Source organism: Patagioenas fasciata, chromosome 3, assembly GCF_037038585.1.
Source record: "Patagioenas fasciata isolate bPatFas1 chromosome 3, bPatFas1.hap1, whole genome shotgun sequence".
NCBI classification, from domain to species: Eukaryota; Metazoa; Chordata; class Aves; order Columbiformes; family Columbidae; genus Patagioenas; species Patagioenas fasciata.
The window spans coordinates 11,286,050-11,306,964 of record NC_092522.1 but is presented as its reverse complement, the minus strand read 5'-3'; the positions used below and the strand labels follow the sequence as shown (position 1 = coordinate 11,306,964).

At 41.0% G+C, this 20,915-nt stretch overlaps 1 protein-coding gene across 2 annotated transcripts in view; it reads right to left on the bottom strand.

Annotated features, from left to right (window-relative positions):
- HNRNPLL (heterogeneous nuclear ribonucleoprotein L like) overlaps window positions 1-18,255 on the bottom strand; it is a 28,871-nt gene extending 10,616 nt beyond the window's left edge. Inside the window, exons 1-4 of one of the 2 annotated variants that reach the window (XM_071805786.1) lie at window positions 17,872-18,255; window positions 8,125-8,243; window positions 6,618-6,855; window positions 2,185-2,270 (exon numbers count right to left, since the gene is read on the bottom strand). In XM_071805786.1, coding sequence (XP_071661887.1) covers window positions 2,185-2,270; window positions 6,618-6,855; window positions 8,125-8,243; window positions 17,872-18,066 — 638 coding nt within the window. In that variant the 5' untranslated portion in view covers window positions 18,067-18,255. The remainder of the gene's footprint in view (window positions 1-2,184; window positions 2,271-6,617; window positions 6,856-8,124; window positions 8,244-17,871) is intronic. The other variant, XM_065833146.2, reaches the window with a different exon arrangement.
- Between the last annotated feature and the right edge of the window lie 2,660 nt (window positions 18,256-20,915).

The following is a 20,915-nucleotide window of genomic DNA, read 5'->3' as shown; positions in this document are numbered from 1 at the left end:
TTTGTAGCCTGCAGATATTTCAGTCTACAGAGACATTAATATAAAATTACCAACAATTATATATGGGTTAAACTTCTCTTAAGCATCTGGTTTTGAGATGTATGCAGCACATCACAAGACCATTCATATATCAGTAAATTCCTCAGTGTGGATTATATAGAAGGGCAAGCTTTGTTTATGCTCTGAGCTTATGCCATTTGGAAGGGCATGTTCTGGTGGGTTTAGTAATTTTCATCAGAGGACACAGAAAGTTACCAGCAAGCCTAGAGAATATTTTAACAGAAAGTTTCAAGGGAAAGTTCAAGCTGCATCAGAGCTTGGGGGCAAGAAGGTGTGACTTAAGACAGTGAATCCCTTCTCACAGCTATCGTTAACTCAGAACTTGTGGGGAGGGAGAACATGAAGTCAGTAGTTAATTTACAGTGAAAAGAACTAAGAAGAGCCTGTTATCCAAATAAAACCACAGAATCAAGAGATATTTTGAATGAAAAAATAATCATGTTGTATCAAAAAATACAACAAGTAGATTGCTTCCAATCCGCTGCTCAAGGCAGATGCACATGCCAGGCTCTAACATGTTGGTTATTTCTTATCCTCTACATGTTCCAAGATTGGTTCTGTGATTAGCAGAAAAACATACCTGAGCCTTGGCACAGGGCAATCCATGACCTCATACATACTCAATAACATACAGTGTCAGAAAGCCTGAAACTCGCAGCAGACCAGACATTTTGCACCGTCCTTCAATGTAATCGTGACATTTGATATAATAAGTGACATTTTGGAAGTATTGTATATCAATAGCATATTGATTGTGTTTTACCACATTCCCGCAACTTCTTCCAGGGTGAAGTAGATTCACTGTGGATTTTAAGAGTGAGAAAAGTTAGGCTTCCCAGACCTCTAAGAAATTACTTGGCACTGGCTAGAACTGTTGGAGCATACCCGTGAAAGTAATAGGTACTGCAACTAGCATTGAAATTTGAGTAAATTTTTTTAACTTTTCATACAAGACTTGTCTTGAAACTCACTCCTCACCCCAGGCAAAATGTTCACCTATGCTGCTGCATTACTTTGCTCACATTTGAGAGCTTTCTTTCAACTGCTGGTTGTTTTTGTTTTTAATAAAAGGCACGTAGCAGGATTTAATTCAAAGGACAGACATATGGTACTTCCAGAGCATGTGCAAGATCCTCCCCACAACTTCCCTGATCTGTCACAAGATGCAGAATAACCCCCAACTGTACAAGTCATCTGATCCAGACACCACCACTTACCACAAACTCACCACACTATTGCAGTAAGTCAAACTACTATTAGGACACACGGTTTAAGCCTTCTACATCGAAAAACAGAAATTAGCTAGCTTTCATGGAAGTCAGGGTGTTTCTTTTTGTCTGGCAAATCATTGATGCCGCCACTGGTTAAATAATGTTACAGAAGTAACCCATTAATAAAGTTAATAAAGTGGGGAAATCACAAAAGAATTTCTAAGATTTTGATACCATTTTCTCCACATAACTGCTCAAAAATTGAGGGTAATCAGTTTCTAGAAAGAAGGCTATCAAGTTTTATAAAGTAAGGGGTAATCTTATCAGACTTTGGACTTTGCAAACCGCAGTCACATATTAACAACTCTGAACGTTCACCCCGTGCTACAAACGTAGTCGCTATGAATATAGTAAACAGTAGGATAACAGAGCAGGGATTTTTGTCAACACATGATAAACGAGTCAAGGAGGCCTAAGTTGGTCTTACGCTTCAACGAAGTCAGAAGAGTAAGACAAGAAGTATATATTAGAACTATTTTAGAAGAGTCTGAAGAAGTCAAATCGTACCTCTGCAATCCCTTACCCATTTCTTGAGGCAGAAGCCACAAAACTTTTGTGTACAATGCACTGTCAAACCTATGACATATTTCACATCCGCAAATTATTAGCCTTAGGGTCGCCTATGAACATAGTTATCAAGACCATTCTTGACAACGTCATTTTCCTACAAAGATGAAATATGTGCTATTTTGTCTTATACACATATAGAAGTTAGAAATTACTATGTCTTAGGTAGAATTCTAAAAATAATTTGGTCTCAAAATCACAGGGTATTTTTCTGACATTCTCATGTTGAATCTCATCTGCAGTCAGGAACCTACAGAAAAAAAAAAATCACACTCAAAAAGGATATTCAACCATAGCTTGTATTCCATTTCTCTTGAATATAACGATGCGCTGAACTTTTCCAACAGGGTTGCACACAGTATACAATACATCCTAAAGGAGAAAAAATATTTTTAGTCAGATATGAAATTTCAAACACCTTAGGTCCACAGAATATTTCCTTGCATTGGCATTTAACGCCAAAGAGCAAAGAAAAGGTCTGTTAACTTTTCATTTATAATTTTCCCTATTGAGTTTATACATTCATGATTAGCAATTTTATGGATCAATATAGCACAGGCATTCAAATCTGAAAAACAGGAAAAAAATATTTAAGTACTCATGCAAACATTAGTATCTTCAACTGTTTGAAAACCCAGAAATTGCATCCATGTCTCAAGCTGTGCTCCCTTTAAGCAGGCGCTGCAGTAGTTTCACCAAAGCAGAGATAGACAAAATGACACTGTAGTTATAGCACATTTCATTTCATAAGACTCTAGCAGCTAAGGGTTTTTTTAACTGTTCATGTTCATTTTCAGAAGAGTAACCTGGAACAGTCCACGATGTAAGCTTAGGTGGCTATCAAAGGGAGAATGCCAATCATATTCACCCAAATTGAAGACACCGCAAGTGGTTGCTGTGCTTTTTTCACTTAAGGTAGAGAAAACTTCTGACAGGGAACATCGGATTCATGCAAACTCATTTTTAATGCTCTGCTTTTCACCAGCATTATCTATATTACAAGGAAGCAATAAAATCCAGGACCATTTCCAGTGCTGCAGGGGAACCAAACAGTAAGAAAAGTTTGCCTTACTGCACATCAGGCCACACTAATGATGTGATGCTGGGGGTATCTCAAATAACAGTCCATTACATATAACAATTCAAACATCATGGTACCAGAAATGAGTCTCCAGCATGAATCTGGCCAAGAAAAAAAGAGTTTAGAGTGCTTATACACCCATACTTGGAACTCTAAAGACTCAGGCTTGAGAACCTGAACAAACAGGATCTGTGATTTCTTGAAACAATTCACCTGTTAGATCATGTTCAAACAGCTGAAAGGTAACCCTAGCAGGCAAATGAACTGACATCTCAGTGAAACACTCTACCACAATTTATTTCCCTTATTTTCTTTATATCTAAAGCAAATACATCCAAAATGCTCATTCCAAGATCTTAGTGAACATCCTCAGGTTTATTGAGGGGATGAGAGGGGAAATTAAATTTTTTATTATGTTCTGCAGAATAACGGAGTAATTGGGAGGCAAAGGGGTGAGGGGAATGCTGGATTTCTAAAAACAAAACAAACACAAGCCCACATACCCCCCTCTTACAACAAGAAACTAGAAAAAGAGGATGTCTTAATGTTGGCTACAGCTGCAGTGGTGTAACTCCTGGCTTATATGAAGTACCATAACCTTTAATATATGGGCATTTTACCAGTAAAAAACAAAAACAAGAAAAAGCACCCAAACACAACAACAAAAAATAAACAAACAAAACACCCCAAACAAAAACCCAACAAAACAACAACAAAACCAAACAAACAAACAAAAAAAAACATTGTCCAGGCTCAGAGGCCTTGCTCCAGACACTCCAGTGAGTGTTTTGCATAACTAAATGAAGCAAGTAGAGAAGACTGTCAAGTTTTTCAGAAGATGGACAGACATTTTTAGAAATAATTCAAGCAGCCTGAACCCCTAAAAAACCAACAATTATGAGATTGGTTATAGGTATGTTTTCTAGCTGCCCTCCATCTCCTCTTGTTTGGGAGACAAGAATCCTGAAAATTTTCCAGTTCCACAAGACATAAATTTTCAGGCATACGACTTTCTTTCACAATTTGTCTCTAAAAAGATTTATTCACAGCCACTTAATTTAAAGCAAAACAAAAAAACCCCAACAAAACAAAACAAAAAAACCCCCCACACACAAAAAAACCAACCTGTCTTTCAAAATGTAAGCTCTATTCAAAATGCTATCAGTGTCATTAGCCAGCAGGCATATACGCAGCTTGGTTTTTGACTACCAAATCAGTCAAGTGATGCACAAGATACAGTAACGTGGGCTATTTTGAATAAAAATTAACACTAGCATTATACACATACTAGAATACCATGAAAAAGAAGGTGCAGCAACCTAATCTCAAAAGAAGTCAGTAATGAAGTTTAAAACATTTCAATTGCCAAGGCATATCACACCCTCGTCATGCATGTACAGAAGGTTTAGATTCTAAACTTTAGATAGTGAGACCTAAGAGGCAACAGCAGAGGTAGGTATAGCTGAACAGACAGTAACGACTGCAGCAGCAGTGGTCACTTTGAGAAGCTCTATCGGGACAGACAAATTTGTGTGCTCTTACAAACAAACCCCTAATAAAGTTCTGCCCACAGATAAGGAAACTGGGAAACAAAACTTGAAAGACCTCTGTATGACACCTTAGGCAAAACTTTTTCAAAACACCAACCCCCCCCAATAGGAAGGGGTGGAAAGCAATTAAGAATTAAATACAGTTAACTTGCCCTTCTTGCCCTTTACTGTCACACCCCTCTGAAAACAAAAATCTGCTAGGAAAGAAGCAGGTCACAATTGTAGTGGAGAAAATAAACTGTAGCAAAATTGTACAACAACTTCGCTTCATCCACAAGATGCCCTTAAGCAGACCAATTTATCTGAAAAAAATGTATCTTGTTTTGAAGTTCTTAAGAACTACAGAACAGTTTATTGCAGTTATTCAGACCTGCCACTTAAAACTGTTGCAATTTTTCATCTATTTTGTCGATCTGTAGTTCAAATTTAACGAAAGAAAAATGTTGAATAGGAAGAGGTGGTGTCAGGTTTTTTGTGTTTTTAATATGCAGACTTTGCCTGAGGCATTCTTAAGTTAACCGTTTCTTTAACCTGTTGGGGAAGTGCAAAATTTTTATTTTTCTCATCACATTTCTACCTGTTATGGGTACAACTGGTCTTCCCAGTTGCTATGACTCTACTAGTCTACACTATCTTCAATAAGCTCTGATGCTCTCAAGTAATTTCGGAAAACTGTCTGCTTCTAATGCTCATTGAGATATGCTGAACAAACAGCTGGAGGCAGCAGGGAGGAAGGCGGTGGGGGGGGGAGGCTGTGTGTTTGTTTTAAAAAAGGAGCTACTGTGCTAGAGGCTTGATCCTCAGAATTTCCATGAAATGTTCCTCGCCCAGAACAATGCTTCTGCTACCAAGTTTCCCCAAGCCTCTACGTTCAATTCAAATGCTTATGCACGCTAAAGTTAAAATGCAGGAATTAAACATAGTTTCCAAAATTTGTGTTATAGTCACATGCAAAGAACTCTTTAACTTAGTGGATTTGTTCACATGGCTCAAAGCCGGTTCATTCTTAAACACTGATGAAAAAGCGACTCATACCTTGCCATGCTTTTCTATAAAGAAAACTGACAGGAGAAAGAAAATTCATCATCCACTAATGAATCAACAGGCAAAAACCTACCAATATTCATAACACAGTGAAGGAAAAAGCATGATACGGAAATGACTGCTTGAAGTAATTTCAGGAATACTAAGTTTCAATCAATTTGCTAACATAATATACAGCACATTAAACAAAACTTACTACTTGCATTAAGCTACACGGTTCCACACAACCCAAAGACTTAGATTGGTCCATACTATCCTATGTATTTCCCTAAGAACCAGTAACTTATGTTTGTACCACAGTATTACAAGTCTGCTTAAAGCAGAGTTTTAAATTTTTTCCTGAAATCTTTCTGTGCAATTCAATGTGTTCTATAAAATCTCTCTGAAAAAAATATAAGTATTCAATGCATGAGAAAACATGCATTCTTAAATACTAGCAAAAAATATCCATACCATTAAAAAAATGCATGTGTGCCAGAAATATATGGCAATAAATTAGCATGCAACTGTATATATGGTATGACTAGAAATACTGAAAACAAAAATGTATCAGCCCAAATAAAAGTGAGGAAGATTCCATCAAACTGGAGCTCATAATCAACAAGTGGTTTCAACTTTCCACAAAGGAAATACCTAAGAATGCAGAACTGCAATAAAATAATCCCTCCTACTAGAAAAATTACTTGCTATTTAAACATGCACTACTCAGAGTCTAAAAGCTAAATGACATTCCTCATGCTGTGGCAACACATTTGGAAATACTTCAGAAGCATGTAGCAACTTAAAACATTTCAAAATCCTGACCACTGAAGTCTTCAAATATTTCGCAAAATATCTGTACAACAAGATGAATCATCTTGAAAAAGCTTTTTTTTTTTTCCAGAATATGCACGTTACTTGACATTGTAAAGCTTTGGTAGGTGAATTTAATTTCCTGAGTGAAATTAACGATTTTAACAAATAATACACAATGGAAATAATGTAACAGAGATTGCAGTTGCCTGCCTTTTATTATTATATTAAAGAAAAAAAGAAGAAACATACCACTGTAATTGGGTAGAGAGGATTCTGAATTGACAACAGGAGAACTTTATTTCCACCCGATGGGTCATCAGTGTTCCCTGGCCGAGTAATCCTCTTACTTGTTGAGTAGTTGAAAAAGGCCTGCTGTCCAGCAATGTATACAGGTTCATCGGCTGCAAACGTTACACATTTCTTTGCACTTTCTACGTTTTCAAACTCCACCAGAGCCTGGCGCTTAAATGGCATCATCATGACATAGCTGGTGAGAGAAACAGTACAGTAAGTTTTCCTGTATGCTTACTCAAACTCTGAAGTCCCATAACAGTCACATGTGATACGTTTTTTCTAAGCAATTCCTAGCAAAGACATAAAAGGAAGGTACGTCTCCCTACTCATGCTTCCCAAACCTGGTCAACACATTTCTAAAGCATTTGCAGCAAAACAAAGAAGTGCAGCTATAAGTAAGTAATAAGCAGATGTTTTCCTGAAAAAGTTCAATGCATAAAAACATCCAACCAATGCAACAAACAGTTAATAATTTACTAACTTACTACAACTACAATCAGTATTAAAAAACTTGCTAAAGCCATTCATGAGGTAAAGGATCAAAGTAAATGCAAATAATAAAACACATTCAAAATTGCTACACTAAATATCTTTGCTGTTGCTAAGAAACTTAAAATACTATTCTGACACAAAACTACTTTAGAGGACTAAGAGGTATTCTAGTTAACCAAATTAAGGTACAGACAAATTCAAGAAGCTTTGTCGGCTGATTAAGTTTTTGAAAACTAAAACTCTGAGGCTAAAATGTACTTATTTGTATTTCTGCACAAGCTTATGTGCACTTCATTTTATTTATTTTAAGATACTGGCACAAGTATAATTCAATTATTTGAATACTACGGCAGTGAAGAATACTATTGTACTATTAACAAAATCCTATGTGACTCCAATACATGCATTTCCTTGAAAAAAAATGCCAGTTTCCAGAAAGAAGCACTCAAACCTCAGAATAAGCTGTCTCAACCCATTCACCTTTACTATTTTGTTCACAAATGATGACTCTTCAGGCTGTATGACATTTGAAGGGACTTTCTCTGAATAACCACCTCATTCTGAAGGTCCTGCCATATCACAAGCACTCTTCCCACAAGAAACCATAGGAAAAAGCATCACCTGTGCTGTGGCCCATTCTTATTTTTGCTATATTCACTTTTATCAAAACAACCACCCTCGTGTTTTTCTGCAATTCAGTCTAGCTACAGCTCATCTTAAGACCAGGACTAGCTGTGCTACTGCAGTCTGCCAGCAGACAACAAGGCATGTAGACAGTGTAACTCTGCTTGACCAGACTTGTCATATACAGAAACACAGAATCTTCACACAGCTAGAAAAATCTTTGTTTTTCTGTTAACTAAGTTCCAGATTTCAAATGGCTATTATAACGTATTTAAAGAGGTCCAAGGGACTTTTAAATAATGCTCCCAACTTGCCCAAAGATCTGACTTTACACTCTTTGACATACCATATGGTTCCAAACTTTTCAAGAGCTTCCACAAGATCTGCTTCCACAACTGATTCACACAGCCCTCGGACATGGACAACAGGAGAAACAGAGACTTTGTGATGACTTCCCCCAGCATCCTAGCAAAGAAATGACATTTTAAAATTCAACACAGAACAATAAATATTGCTATCACTAACTAAAATTAAATATTTGGCAGACACTACACTGGGTCCAGAAGCAGCCATTTAAACGTACAATCCAAGCATATTTTAAGTAATTTAACTTTTCTTTCCAGATTGTCAAGTTCAGTTGTTGAAGTCTACTTAAAACAACATGTTTTGCAGATTTAATTAATGTATTGGAACTGGCCAGATTTTTCTACTATAAAATAAAGTCTATTTAACACTTGATTGAATTGCAAGAGGTCTTCCACCCTATTCATTAAAAGCATAAAAAAAAAACCCTGGACATGCACAACAGCTAAAATATTTCTGACACTTTTCTTGTTTGTTTATGCCAATATTTGTTTGAGACAGGCTGGGGGGATAAAAAGGCAAGAAGAAACACAGGCCATCAGTGAACTGAATGAAAATGTATTATTTTCCTAACACATGCAGAGCTGTGCCCCACAATGCAAGAAAATGCCAGCTCTGTACCATATACGAAATAAACCCAACCTCCCTTCTAATTCTGAACACTCTTCGTACACGTTTTTAAAAACTCACAATTTCTGTGCATATGGGTACACTTTCTCTTCTCGCCCCAATGCCGACTACCATCAAGAGGTTCAGCTGTCATACATTAACACACACAATTCCCACCATGAGCATTTTTCAGAGGTATTGAGACTTCAGACAGTCTCAGTTCTATGTTACTGAAGAATCTGAGCTGGAATCAGCTCATCTTTCAATGCAAAGTCTAAAGTAGGGCTGAAATTTACATTATATATTCCAAAACATGGAGGTTAAGTAAATTAAATAAATAAATAAATAAAAATAATATATTAAACCGATAATGAGAAATAACCAAAGAAAGCATAGAGACAACAAAGGACATACTAAAATATACTGTAATTATCAGCACTCAAATTTCATACATGTAACTGCAGTGTAAAGTTGATGTATTCAAATTTAGCAACTACATCAATGTATTTGATCTAAAAGATCAAGTCTTGTTGATTTTTCACTTTTTCGTAAAAAGCAGTATAGCATGTTCTGGAACCAGAGAGAGGTTCTCATCTGCAGCACAAAAGAGTATTCAGCTCCAGTAATCAAATAACCACAATGATTGCTACTACTGCTATGAACATTCCGCTCTTCCCTGTTTAACTACAGATTCAAGTAAAAAACACATTCCAGATAACTATTAAGTGAGCCTTGCACATGTAATTCCTGTGTTCTATGCAAAGCTCTCCCAAAACAATTACGTATATTTTTCTTTAAACTGAGGATTTGAGCATTCTGTTTGAACTAAAGGCCAGCACTCCAGATACCATCAGACATCAGAATACTCTGCTGTGTAATTTTTTTAAGCTTAGCTTATATTTTATCCATTTGCAGTATGAAGGTAAGTGGGAACACACTTATTTGAATAAGAGCTGCGAGAATTGTGAGAAAACATCACTAGTGATATTTGCATAAAATAACATATATCCTGAATTAATCACATCAGGTGTACAGCAGTAGCAGTGATCAAAGTAGTCATAAAAGATTAATATGTTGAACTGCAAATACTTAGGCAATAGCAGAAGGAACAGAACTACACAGAGGTTTTCATTTTCTTTACCCACATACATACTTTTCAAAGCTGAAAGAAGCACCTAAGGAAACTGAAAATAATTAGCTTTTTTCCTGCAAAGTCTACTACTCTAAGGTGTTAAGATAGCATGCAACTTTTTTTTTACAGTCTGCAGAACAATCAGAAGTTATTAAATCAATTATTCACTGTGCTGCACACGTTACTATATTAAGATCTGAGTTAATGCGACGGGTATGCATTTTCTCTTCTTTAATGCACTCCAGAAATCTCACCTAAAAATATTTCTGTCTCATCAGATGTCAAATATAAGCAACAATTTTCTCACTGAAGCAAAGATTCACTACGAAGAGCTACCTTACTTAGTTAGCAAGTCAAGCTTTTCAGAGAGTGGATCATAACAGAACAGTATTTTTCCGTTCCCAGTTCAGTCTTCTGTTACAGTTTCAGTTGATGTTTCTTCGTCAAGCATATTCCTTTTTATGTTTATTAGCCATCCATTTAAGCTTGTCTACTGAAGATCTAAATCTTTCTCTCTCAAAAATTAAGACTTTTATACTTGCATCTTCAAATCCATTACACCCAACTTACATGTACATATACAGGTGTCAGCACTTCTGCAGCTGGAATTATTCTCAGATCCATCAGCAAATACAAATTTTGCTCTGTTTTGTACTTAAAGGAACACTTGGCTTTCCAAGCCAAATTTCCTTCTCCCATAACACCTTATAGAAAGCATCCTTTAGTAGGGTGTCATACAGTAGGAGGTTCAATAAGAATCAAAAGTTATAATACCTCTGTTATTGTAGTAACTTACACAGAAGCTCAAGCAGCATGGAATTAAAAACAACCAAAAATAAACAAAACAAACAAACAAAAAACCAAAACACCAACCCAAAACAAACAACCCCCAAAGAGTGAGATCTCAGTCACTTGCCATGAAATTAAGGACTTACCTACACAGCATTTCAGAAACTAATTTATACAGATAAAACCATTAAGCAGACGGCCTCTGCTTTACTCAAAATAGTTTCTAACCAGCAACAGTAAAGAGCAGCACAAGAACCGAGCGTAAGCCAGTCCTGAGTCAGGAAGCCACAAACTAACATTACAGAGCATATTGGTGAAGACATCAACATGTGCCACTGTGGTGGGTGCACTCGACCCCCCCAGCCATACCAGCAGCAGTTTGGTCCAGGCTCCAGAGGAGGGAAGGGCCTGAGCCACAGCCAGGCCAAGAACTCCATCCAGGACACCCACAGGGAAGCAGAACGGCACACTGAACGCCGGTGGCTTGTGGGTACAGGGAGTCCCATGCATACTTTTCCTACTGTATGCAATTTGACTATGTGTCAACCACTTCATTCTATAAATATGACAGCGTGGATGAGCCCACTTTCGAGCTCTCCCTAAATAAGTGAGCTGTATGGCAATGGTTTTACTACTCACAGGTCAGTGGACAAGTCAAATTCAAGTTCAATGTTAGTCATTTAGCTTAGGTAGATGCACACCAAAAGTAATGGATTATTTAGAGATATAAGGTTGCATGATTTTTAATATACTCTTTGATTCATGTTACTTAGTAGACTAGATTTGCTAAAATTTTAAGCTCATATTTGCCAAAAGCAACTGCAGACTACACTAAACGCCTGCAAGATAAAATCCAGCTTGCATTTTGCTAGGAAAAATGGAACTGACTGGGAGAACAACAATCCAAGGCTAACACAGCGACATCACAGACATCTGCAAAGTGAGGTCTATTTTGCACTTGGCTGAGAAGAAAGGATTTACCCAGACAAAACGGCACCTTCAAGGATATGGACCAAAGCCAATGTCTACAACTGAACAAAACAAAGGCTCACATGGAGTCAGGGAAAAAGGGTCCAATGGGGAGCAAAGGACCTGGTGTAAAAATTTTGCTATTGGACTGGACCTTGATGTGAATGATCTGTAAAGATACAAAAAAGTTTGTAGTTTTCTATGCTCGGGTGGACCTCTGCACAGGTACCCAGCTTGAGTCACCTCTTCTGCTATTCTACTCCATTTGATTTTTTATTTTTTGAGAATCTTGTCTCCTGAAAGTCTGCTCTGCATATGGTTATAAGGCCTCACCTGAAAGTTTGCTGCTGGAGTTCTAAAATACAGACTCCAGAGCGAACAGTTATCAGGGAAAGAGGAATCCTGACAGTTTGTACCGCGACAGATACTGGCCTCGCCTGAAAGTTTGTCTCCGGAGCTCCAAGACACAGTCCCCTGGAGCAAACAGTTATCAGGGAGGGAAGATGCCTGAAAGTTTGCTTCGTGAACGGGTACAGGCATCTGGAGAGAAGGTAAGCAGCACTCAGCTTGGCATATTTCCCCCATGCGGTAAATAATAGAGTGAACCTGCCACGAAACTCTTTTAAGTCACGCTTCTCTTTAAGAAATCTAAACATTGTTCTGCAGCAAGCAGAACCCTAAAAATCACTCCTCCATGACAGCCACAGGCATATGTTTGAGTGCAAAAAAAGTCTTCACGAAGGGCAGACTTAAATATTATCATCAAACAAGTTTTGCAGCTACCAAGCTGCAGTATGAAGCCTTGATTTCCTCTAAAAGAAATAAAACCACAAGACCACATGAAAAATCAAATGTGTCTGTAAGTGTTAAGCACCTTCACAGCTAACATCAGAACTTATACAAACCACTGCACTGATGCCATAAATTCTTCCCAGAGACAAAAAAATAGAGTTTTGACCAAGATCTCATGGTCACTGTATCTTGAAAACTACACACAGACAAAGGTTACATCAAAGCATCCACTCACATACAGATTAACCACCACCAGTATTTCTCTGCTTATGGAGAAGTCTTTCAGTAACTCCAACTCCCACTATGGCACAAAAACCACATGCAAAACTCCAACACAACATTTGCACTCTTCCAAAGCCAGAACAGACTAGCTGACGTTACTGCTGTACCCATTAGTATATATGACTATAATGAAGAGTTTTTGAAAGCTCAGTAACAATTTCTTGAAGAATCGTTAGCTGGACAGAAAATGCAATTATTAAATAGATAATGGAAACGGACTTACTTTCTAAGTGCTCAAGACCAGTAACAAGGACAGAAAGATCTCCCTCAAGAAAGAAGCTAGGAACATAAAAACATTTAACATTGAGAACAAGCTTCTGTAGAGAGCTGAAGCATGAAGGCAAGTGTTGACATAACCAAGCAGATGAAACGCAAACAAGCTACTTTATATACATAAGACAGCACCAGAAGCAGCTTCAAAGAACTGCTATAGCATTTTAACTTTCGTTCTTTGGTGACCTACATAGTCCTAGACAACACTTTAAATATATCACTGATCTCTTGCTAACAAATTACAATTTGCCATTCCGAAAAGGAACAAAAGTCATCATGGGCTCTAGGATAATGTCTCTCTTGCTCACCAATTCCAGATTGGAGAATTTGTCACCATTTGCACATAAATGTGTCCTTTATCCTTTCTCCAGACACTTTCCAGACCTTGGTTCTATTAGTTTGCACTGCCTTTTTTGGACCACCTGCTCCTTTGTCATTTCTCTGCTTACTTCCTCCATTGTGCTTCTTATGCAAAAGGATGGCACTCTTCCTTCATATTCTCTCCACTAGGTACCTAAATACACTGTTATTTCTCACCATCAAGATTATCTTATTCACTCTCAAATTTTCCTCTCACCGCATCCCTCTTAAATGCTCTGAAATTGCTTTCGTAAATACAACAGAACTGAGGTGGGGAGGAAGCCCCAAAAGGTTGCTTATTAGGTATGTAAGTGCCCAAAACTTCATTATGCCTAACAATGGACTGATCTGCATCCAACTGCCCTGCATGATTGTCAAGGGTAGCTAAAATTACCACACTGTAAAGGCAAAGAGGAGGTACACAACACATTCCCCAGTTATCTCAGCTCTGCCCAATGGACATGGTCTGATAAGTAAAGTCTTTCATAAGCAGATATATCACATCTCCTGCATACTCTTCAACTGTTAGTTGTACTACAGGATGATGGCATTAACCTAAAGCTGTTTGCTCTGACATACATCACCCTTGCTGATCATACCTGCCTGACTCGAGCAGTCCTGTCTCTTCCCCACAGAGGTACAGGAGACACCTCTCCGTGCCACCTGGAATGCCTGTAGCTTTGCAGTGACAACAGTTACTTCCAGTACACAGTGAAGTATGACAGTGTCTCAGAACCATGAAAACAAGACAAAGTTAATGTTACACAGCAGTACGAGAATACGCCAGTTTTCTATATCTTGGGGTTTTTTTCTTACTGGTTGGCTGGTTTGGGGAGCTAGAGAGGGCTAGGCAGGAGAAGGGGGTTAAGGTTAATCACACCCCATATTCTAGAAAGCTACGTGGCAAGTTAGTTTTGGTTTGGATGTAGAATTTGGGCTATTGTTTCTCTTTTTAAACATACCTCTTCCTAGCACTGTCCACCACTGCGTCTTTTCAATTAATACAACCGCTACAGAACAGAATACCTTCACTCTGGCCCCTTCTGCTAATTCTGAATCTGCAATGAAGCGGTCAGGCAGTTGGCCTAGATGATCATTGCAACTGAACTAGTCTATTCTATTTTCCTCTCAGCTTAGCACAATCTGAATATCCTTTAAAAAAATAAACAAGCAAAAAAACAACATGCCAAAACAAAACCCCACACAACACACAGCATTATCAGGAGATTCAATCTGAGATTCTGGAAGAACTAGCCTGAAGGTAACAGTTACTTTTTCTGAGGAAGGGTAAAGGAGGGAGGATGATTTACACTGACACCATAACCCATTTCTAGGGTGCACTTCATTGAAGAAACAGATATATGAACAAGTCAATGCAAAATAGGTGAAGATCTGAACTCAGTGCCATCTCACTACTGTAATTGCAACTGTCTGTAAAGACGTGAAGCAACTGCGTTGCGCAGTGAGCTGATTTCCATTTACCACAAAGCAAGAACACTGCACATAGGAAGTTACAGCAGAGTAGCTGAGAAGCTACGAATTCACATCCCTATCTTACCTTGTGGCAGCTTGTAGTTACGTTTGTGTATTTAGATATCAAATCTCACTTCCCTAACTGTAAGAACGGGGATAATCGATCTTCCTTACTTCATAGGAATGTTTAAGAATATGTATGGCAGAGACAGTGAGGCAGGTGGATGCTACAGAAAAGACAGGTTGTATAAATACAACATTAATTAATGAAACTGAAATTTAAGGGATGGAGAGGAGATGCAGCTGAAAAGGCCCTCCAAACATGCTCAAACACAGCTCTTAACCCACATTCTCCCACTGTCCTGACTCTCTGCTACACCACAAATCTGATTTCTTTGCCAAAGCTTCACTTCTTCTGTAAAAGTCTTGCTTCTAAATCATACTCCCCACCTGAACTTCTGCAAGACAACTTCCATCTTCTTCCCTGGTCAACATTCTGATCTGTTCCTGGCTCTCCATGCTCCTCAGCCTTGAGATGAGCCTTGAGGAAGACGGTTCATCTCTGGGCTATGAGGAGTGTCCACATGAGTGGGAAACAGAGGAAAAAAGAGAGCAAAATAAATTTTGGGTTTCCCCATTTGGATCTCATATACAGACTCCTAGGCACTCATTTGGAAAAAAAAAAAAAAAAAACACAGAACACAAACCAAAAAAAAAAAAAAAAACAACCCACCAAACACCACACTTAGAGGCATGAAATGAAACAATTCCAGAGAAATGGGAAAAATGCCACAACAAATATAGCCCAGCAGAGAGACCCCACCAACACACTTGCAGGGTCCTACCACAAAAGAGCTTTTACACAAAGAGAATATATATAATCCATAGGAGAGTACAGTTCACAGATATTCTAGAATGCATGTTAAGAAAATAAAAAAACAAAACCAAACAACAACACAACAGTGAGGCTACCAGACTCCTACCACTCTTTTTACCCTAGTCCATCATTTTCCCATTTCTCTGTGTAATTCCCCATAATTCCTCCTACTTCATCCTCACTTATTCTTTTCCTGCTCTTTTCTAAGCAACCCAGGACACTTAAACTTCTTCCCTCCTCTTCGCCCACTTTCTTCTTATACATCATTGCCCCGAACCACATACAACTTTCATAAGTTGACTTGTTTCTCTCCAGGGAAATGTTCTAAGATACGTCCACAGAATAAATAACTTTCCTGCACAGTTTTTTAATCTATTAGAGATTAAAAAAAAAAAAAAAAGTCATATTACCTAAGTCTAATGAATAGATGCTGGCATTTTGCTATTAAAAGCCCCACATAAAATTACTAACAAAAGCACTCAGTCGTTCCTTTTTTACATGTCCACTTGGTGTTACAACTTATTCTTAAGAAACTAACTTGATCTCTATTATCAAGACAACTTCTGCCTCTCCAATAGCAGACCTGTGACTACAGCTTTGCCAATAAATCATTGGAGTCAGTGACTATGCAGCTCCTTGAGGCACACTGAACTGGACACAACAAGCTGCCTAGATACTCCATATTTTTGACTTGCTACACTTTTGTTTGTTTCTTGGCTCAGGAGACTCAGCACATGCCATTCTTGAAATCCAAAATGTGAAGTTACAGATATACTTCAGGTTCTCCTTACCTAAAGGGGCAGAGCGGTGTGTCCTGCACATTAACTGTGATAAACTGAGATACTGAGGTCAACATGAAGATTGTCAGAGTCAGAATGAAGGAAAAAAAGAACTAGCTGATTTCATAAAATACTGCAGAAAGGAGGAAAGACAAAAGCAGTTTTCTGTTGCTACTTGGAACACTGCATGATGTCCAGCTCTCCTACACGAGAAAATTTCAACATAACTTAAACAAGCATACAGATTTCATTCAGAATTGGCCTTTAAGACAAAGCACATTGCTAAGCCTTGACTGTGACAGAGATGATACTCTGTCACAAGAAACCATAGAATTAAAATAGTTCTCTCCCGAGATCTATCTTTGTTGCAGTTTAATGGGGGACGCTTGTACTAATTTAGCAGGTATCCTCTCCATCAAGAGGTTTAACTGGTGGAGAGATTGTAACAGCAAATGCTCTCTCATTAACTTAACCCAGTGCTAAGCAAGTTCATTTTAACAAATCATGAAACAGAGGTATTCTAAATTTCAAGGTCTGCTATTAAATCAGTGTTTTCTTGATCTTGCTTTTTCAAGTAAAAAATAGAGCCATCAAGAAGAAAAATGGTTACAATCAGCTGAACAATTAGTTGGCTAAGAAATCAAACAACAGACATCGAAGGACTGTTGACCCAAATTTATGGGTCAAGCGCTACCCTGACACTTAGATACAAATTAATGAAGAATAAAAGGTAAGCACTAAAACATTTAGTGAACGAGCATGCACTGTTTGTGAGGGAGAAAGCAGAAATACAAGTGAATTCAAAAAGGAAGTAATCATTTATGATCAGCCTTATCACCCTACACTGCCAGACACAAAGGCAGAACAGAAGGATGAAAGAAACCCTCTGCCTTGCTTTCTTCCCCCGCCCTACGTTTCTATAGCTACACTCAGCAACAGGGCAAGCACAAAACTTGCAATGGCAACATCTCAAAAGGCAACAAGCTGCCCACGGAACAGAGACAACCTCGGAACTGCAAAATCCAAATCACGCATACCCAGCCAGCTGCAAGCTCAGTCCCTTTCCCCGGGCGACCACGATGAGAAACAACCAGCCGCGCAGCCCGCGGCGGGGAGCAGGGAAAGGACAGGACTCGGCCTGGCTCCCTCCCCGCCTTTCCTGACCCCGGGGGCTGGGGGAGATCGCACCCCGGACCGGAAGCCCTACCATGCTCGAGGGAGAGGGTCAGCGGGCTCCAGCCGCGGGAAGGCCGCGAGGCCAGGGCTACCGCCCCCCGCGCCAGGTCAAGACAGGAGGAGGAGGGTCCCGATCTAGCCCCGCGGGAGGGGGTGGGGCGAGCGACTCGCAGGCCCCCTGCCCCTCGCCCCCACACTGGCGGCCACCGCGTCTCTCACCCCGCCCGAGAAGGCCCCTCCACGCGGCGGGGGGGGGTGGTCCCGTCGGCTCTCGCTCTCCTCCGCGCCGCTGTACTCGATCTCGCCTTCCTCGGCAGCGGCGCTGGGCTTCAGCCGCTTGGCCTGGCTCTCGTAAGCGCCGTCCTCCTCCTCCTCTTCCTCTTCGTACCGCTCTCCAGACGACGGCGACGACATGGCCGCGAGAGGGGAGGGAAGGAACGGCCCGGCTACCGGCTGGGGGAGGCGAGCGGGTGCGGGGAAGGAGCCTGGCGGCGCCGGCGAACACGAAAGATGCTCTGCGCTACGTTCCCCCGCACACACCCCTGCCTGCGCCGGGAGCGGGTCACGCCTCTCCACCGCCCACCGACACCACAACTGGCTCCGAGACGGGGAGGGGGCGAAGACGCCGAGGCGATAGGCCAGCAGGCATGCCCATCGGGCGCCGCCCGCGCGGCGACTGGCCGGCGAGCGTGCTCTTCACCGCGCCGCGAGGCTGACTCGGTACCGCCCCCCTTCCCCTCTTCCCCCTCCCGGGTCTTTGATGTCTGAGGACTCGGGAATGGGAAGCTGGCGGGAGCGCGCGCGACGCGGCCGGCGGGGGCGCACGCCTGAGGGAGGCGGCGCCGAGGGCCTGTGGGCGCCTGGCCCAGCTTCCCCGGAGTGGCGGCCTCGGCCTCCAGCCGCAGACCGCGCCGCCTTTGTCTCCTTGACAGTGCTGCCGGCCGAGAAAGGCGGCGGGAGGCGCGGACCTCGGCGCTGTGGACCCGCCAGGAGTGGACGGACTGGCGGCACGACCGGTGTGTCCCAGCTCCCAGCCGTGGGCTGCCAAGGTCACAGAGCCCTGAGACCGCTGCCGCGGCATCTCCTCACGCACAGGCGTTCGCTTCGCGCCCTGAGCCCCCGGCTCACGGGGGGGCAGCACGTCCGCCTGTTCAAGGGCGCCCTGGGGTCTTGGTGTTCAACGGATGAGAAACAGGACCGCACCAGATGTGCTCCCTGCCAGGTCGGATTGCTGCCTGGGTGGCTGGCTGTGTGCTCCAGGGCGCTGTGACTGGCACTAACGGTGTAGATGTGTGTCATAGGGCTGCACTGCAATGGCAATTGCTGGCGGTGCAAACAGTAGGTGGGTCTCCTCAGGCTCTTGGGAGCCCATGTCTGTCTGTATAGCATCATTAAACAACCCTGGCGGGCAGGAAGCTTGAAAGATGATCTCGTCCAACTTTTCATGGAAGGGAGCCTAGATGAGATTATCTAGAACCCAGTCCAGTCACATCTTTAAAACCTCTTGTGATCCAGCCTCTACCACATCCCCAGGTTCCACTGATGGGTTGTTCTCACTGTAAAAACAAAAAAGTCATATTGCCCTTTGTCTTCTCCATGGGGCTCCTTGTGAAAAGGAAGCCTCCATACTCTTTGTAGCCACTTTTTAAGTACTGGAATACCATGATGAGGCTCACTGCCCCCAGGAGTCTTCTCTCCTCCAGGGAGATAAAACCTATGTCCTTCCGTCTCCCTTCATAGGGCAGGTTGCCCTGCCCTTTGATAATCTTCATGGCCCTTCTTTGGACTCTCTCCAGTCTGACCATGTTTTTGTCGAAATGTGTGGTCCATAACTGGACACAGTACTCTAGGTGCGGTCTGACAAGTGCTGAATAGAGTGGGATGATCAGATCTCTATCCCTGCTATTAATGCCCCTGCAGATGCAGCCCAGGGTCTGATCTGCCTTCGTTGCTGCAGCACCATGCTGCTGTTTCATGTTCAGCATCTTGTCCACCAAGACCCCCAGGTCCCTTCCAGCAAAGCTGCTCTCCAGCCACACAGGTCCCAGCCTGTACTACGTTCTTTGTTTATGTTATCCCACGTGCAGGACTTGTCTTTGTGAAACTTTATATTGTTCTTCCTAGCCCGCTCTCCCAGCCCATCCAGCTCTCTCCATATGACAGCTCTGCCTCCTCGTGTCTCCACCTCACCACTCAGTTTAATGTCATCAGCAATCTTTGTCAAGGGGCTTTCAATCACATCATTCAGATCATTTGTGAAGATGAACAGCATGGGGCCCAGTGTCAGTCCTTGGAGGACACCATTTGTGACAGGCTGCCAGCCTCAGTAAAACACATTGATCACCACCCTCTGAGTGCAGCCTGTTAGCCAGTTTTCTACCCATCTTGCAGACTACCTGTCCAATCTGTATTTTGCCAGTTTGTCCAGCAGAAGGCTTCCTCATGGATGGAGGCACAGAAAGAAGACTTTAAATTTTATAAGTGGCTTACAGGGCTTTCTTAGCTGAATTAGTTTCTGCTGCTGTGGCTGCCAAACCCAGGTGGATGTGTAATAGAACCCTGCTGAAAGTAGGTCAATGGATAATGGATACAGGATTGTGCAATTGCTTTTTCAGTTGAGCAGCCAAATAAGAGGAAGGGAAGTAAGTCAGAAGCCAAAATAAACATAATTCTTCTTGTTTTGGTGAGGGGGGGGAAGCCCCACACTTGTATCAAACAAAATATCTTGTTCAACCTGAAATAATACTTGTAAGCTATAAAAGAAAGCAAATGGTTTGCTGTTTAAACATTTTCAGTTACTCTGAAACCCAGTGGTAAAGGCAATCCTTCAAGAAGTGGGAGGAGATTCAGTTTCCTGTTCTGCCTGACATTATTTGAATCTGCATCTCTCAGGTAACTTATCTAATCATCTCATCTACAAATACATACATTTGATTAACTTAGCTTGCCATGTTTCTCACCTTCTTGTTTTCTCTTTGGTTCTTAAATTATGTTTTACTTTCAGTATTTCTTGTACCTATTTTTCATTTTTAACAAAAATCCCTCACAGCTTTGAGATCATACCGTCCACAGGGCTGAAGCTGTACATATATCTGTTGTAGGCTGAAATAGTCCATGAGGAACAGCCCATCCGTGAATATTAAACTTCCTTTTCATGACACTTATTTCTAAATACACTACCAATATTTCTGCTATGGACATAAATGCTGACTTGCTACATTAAGCTTCTGCTAAATTACTTTTATGTGTTAGAGCTCTGGCAT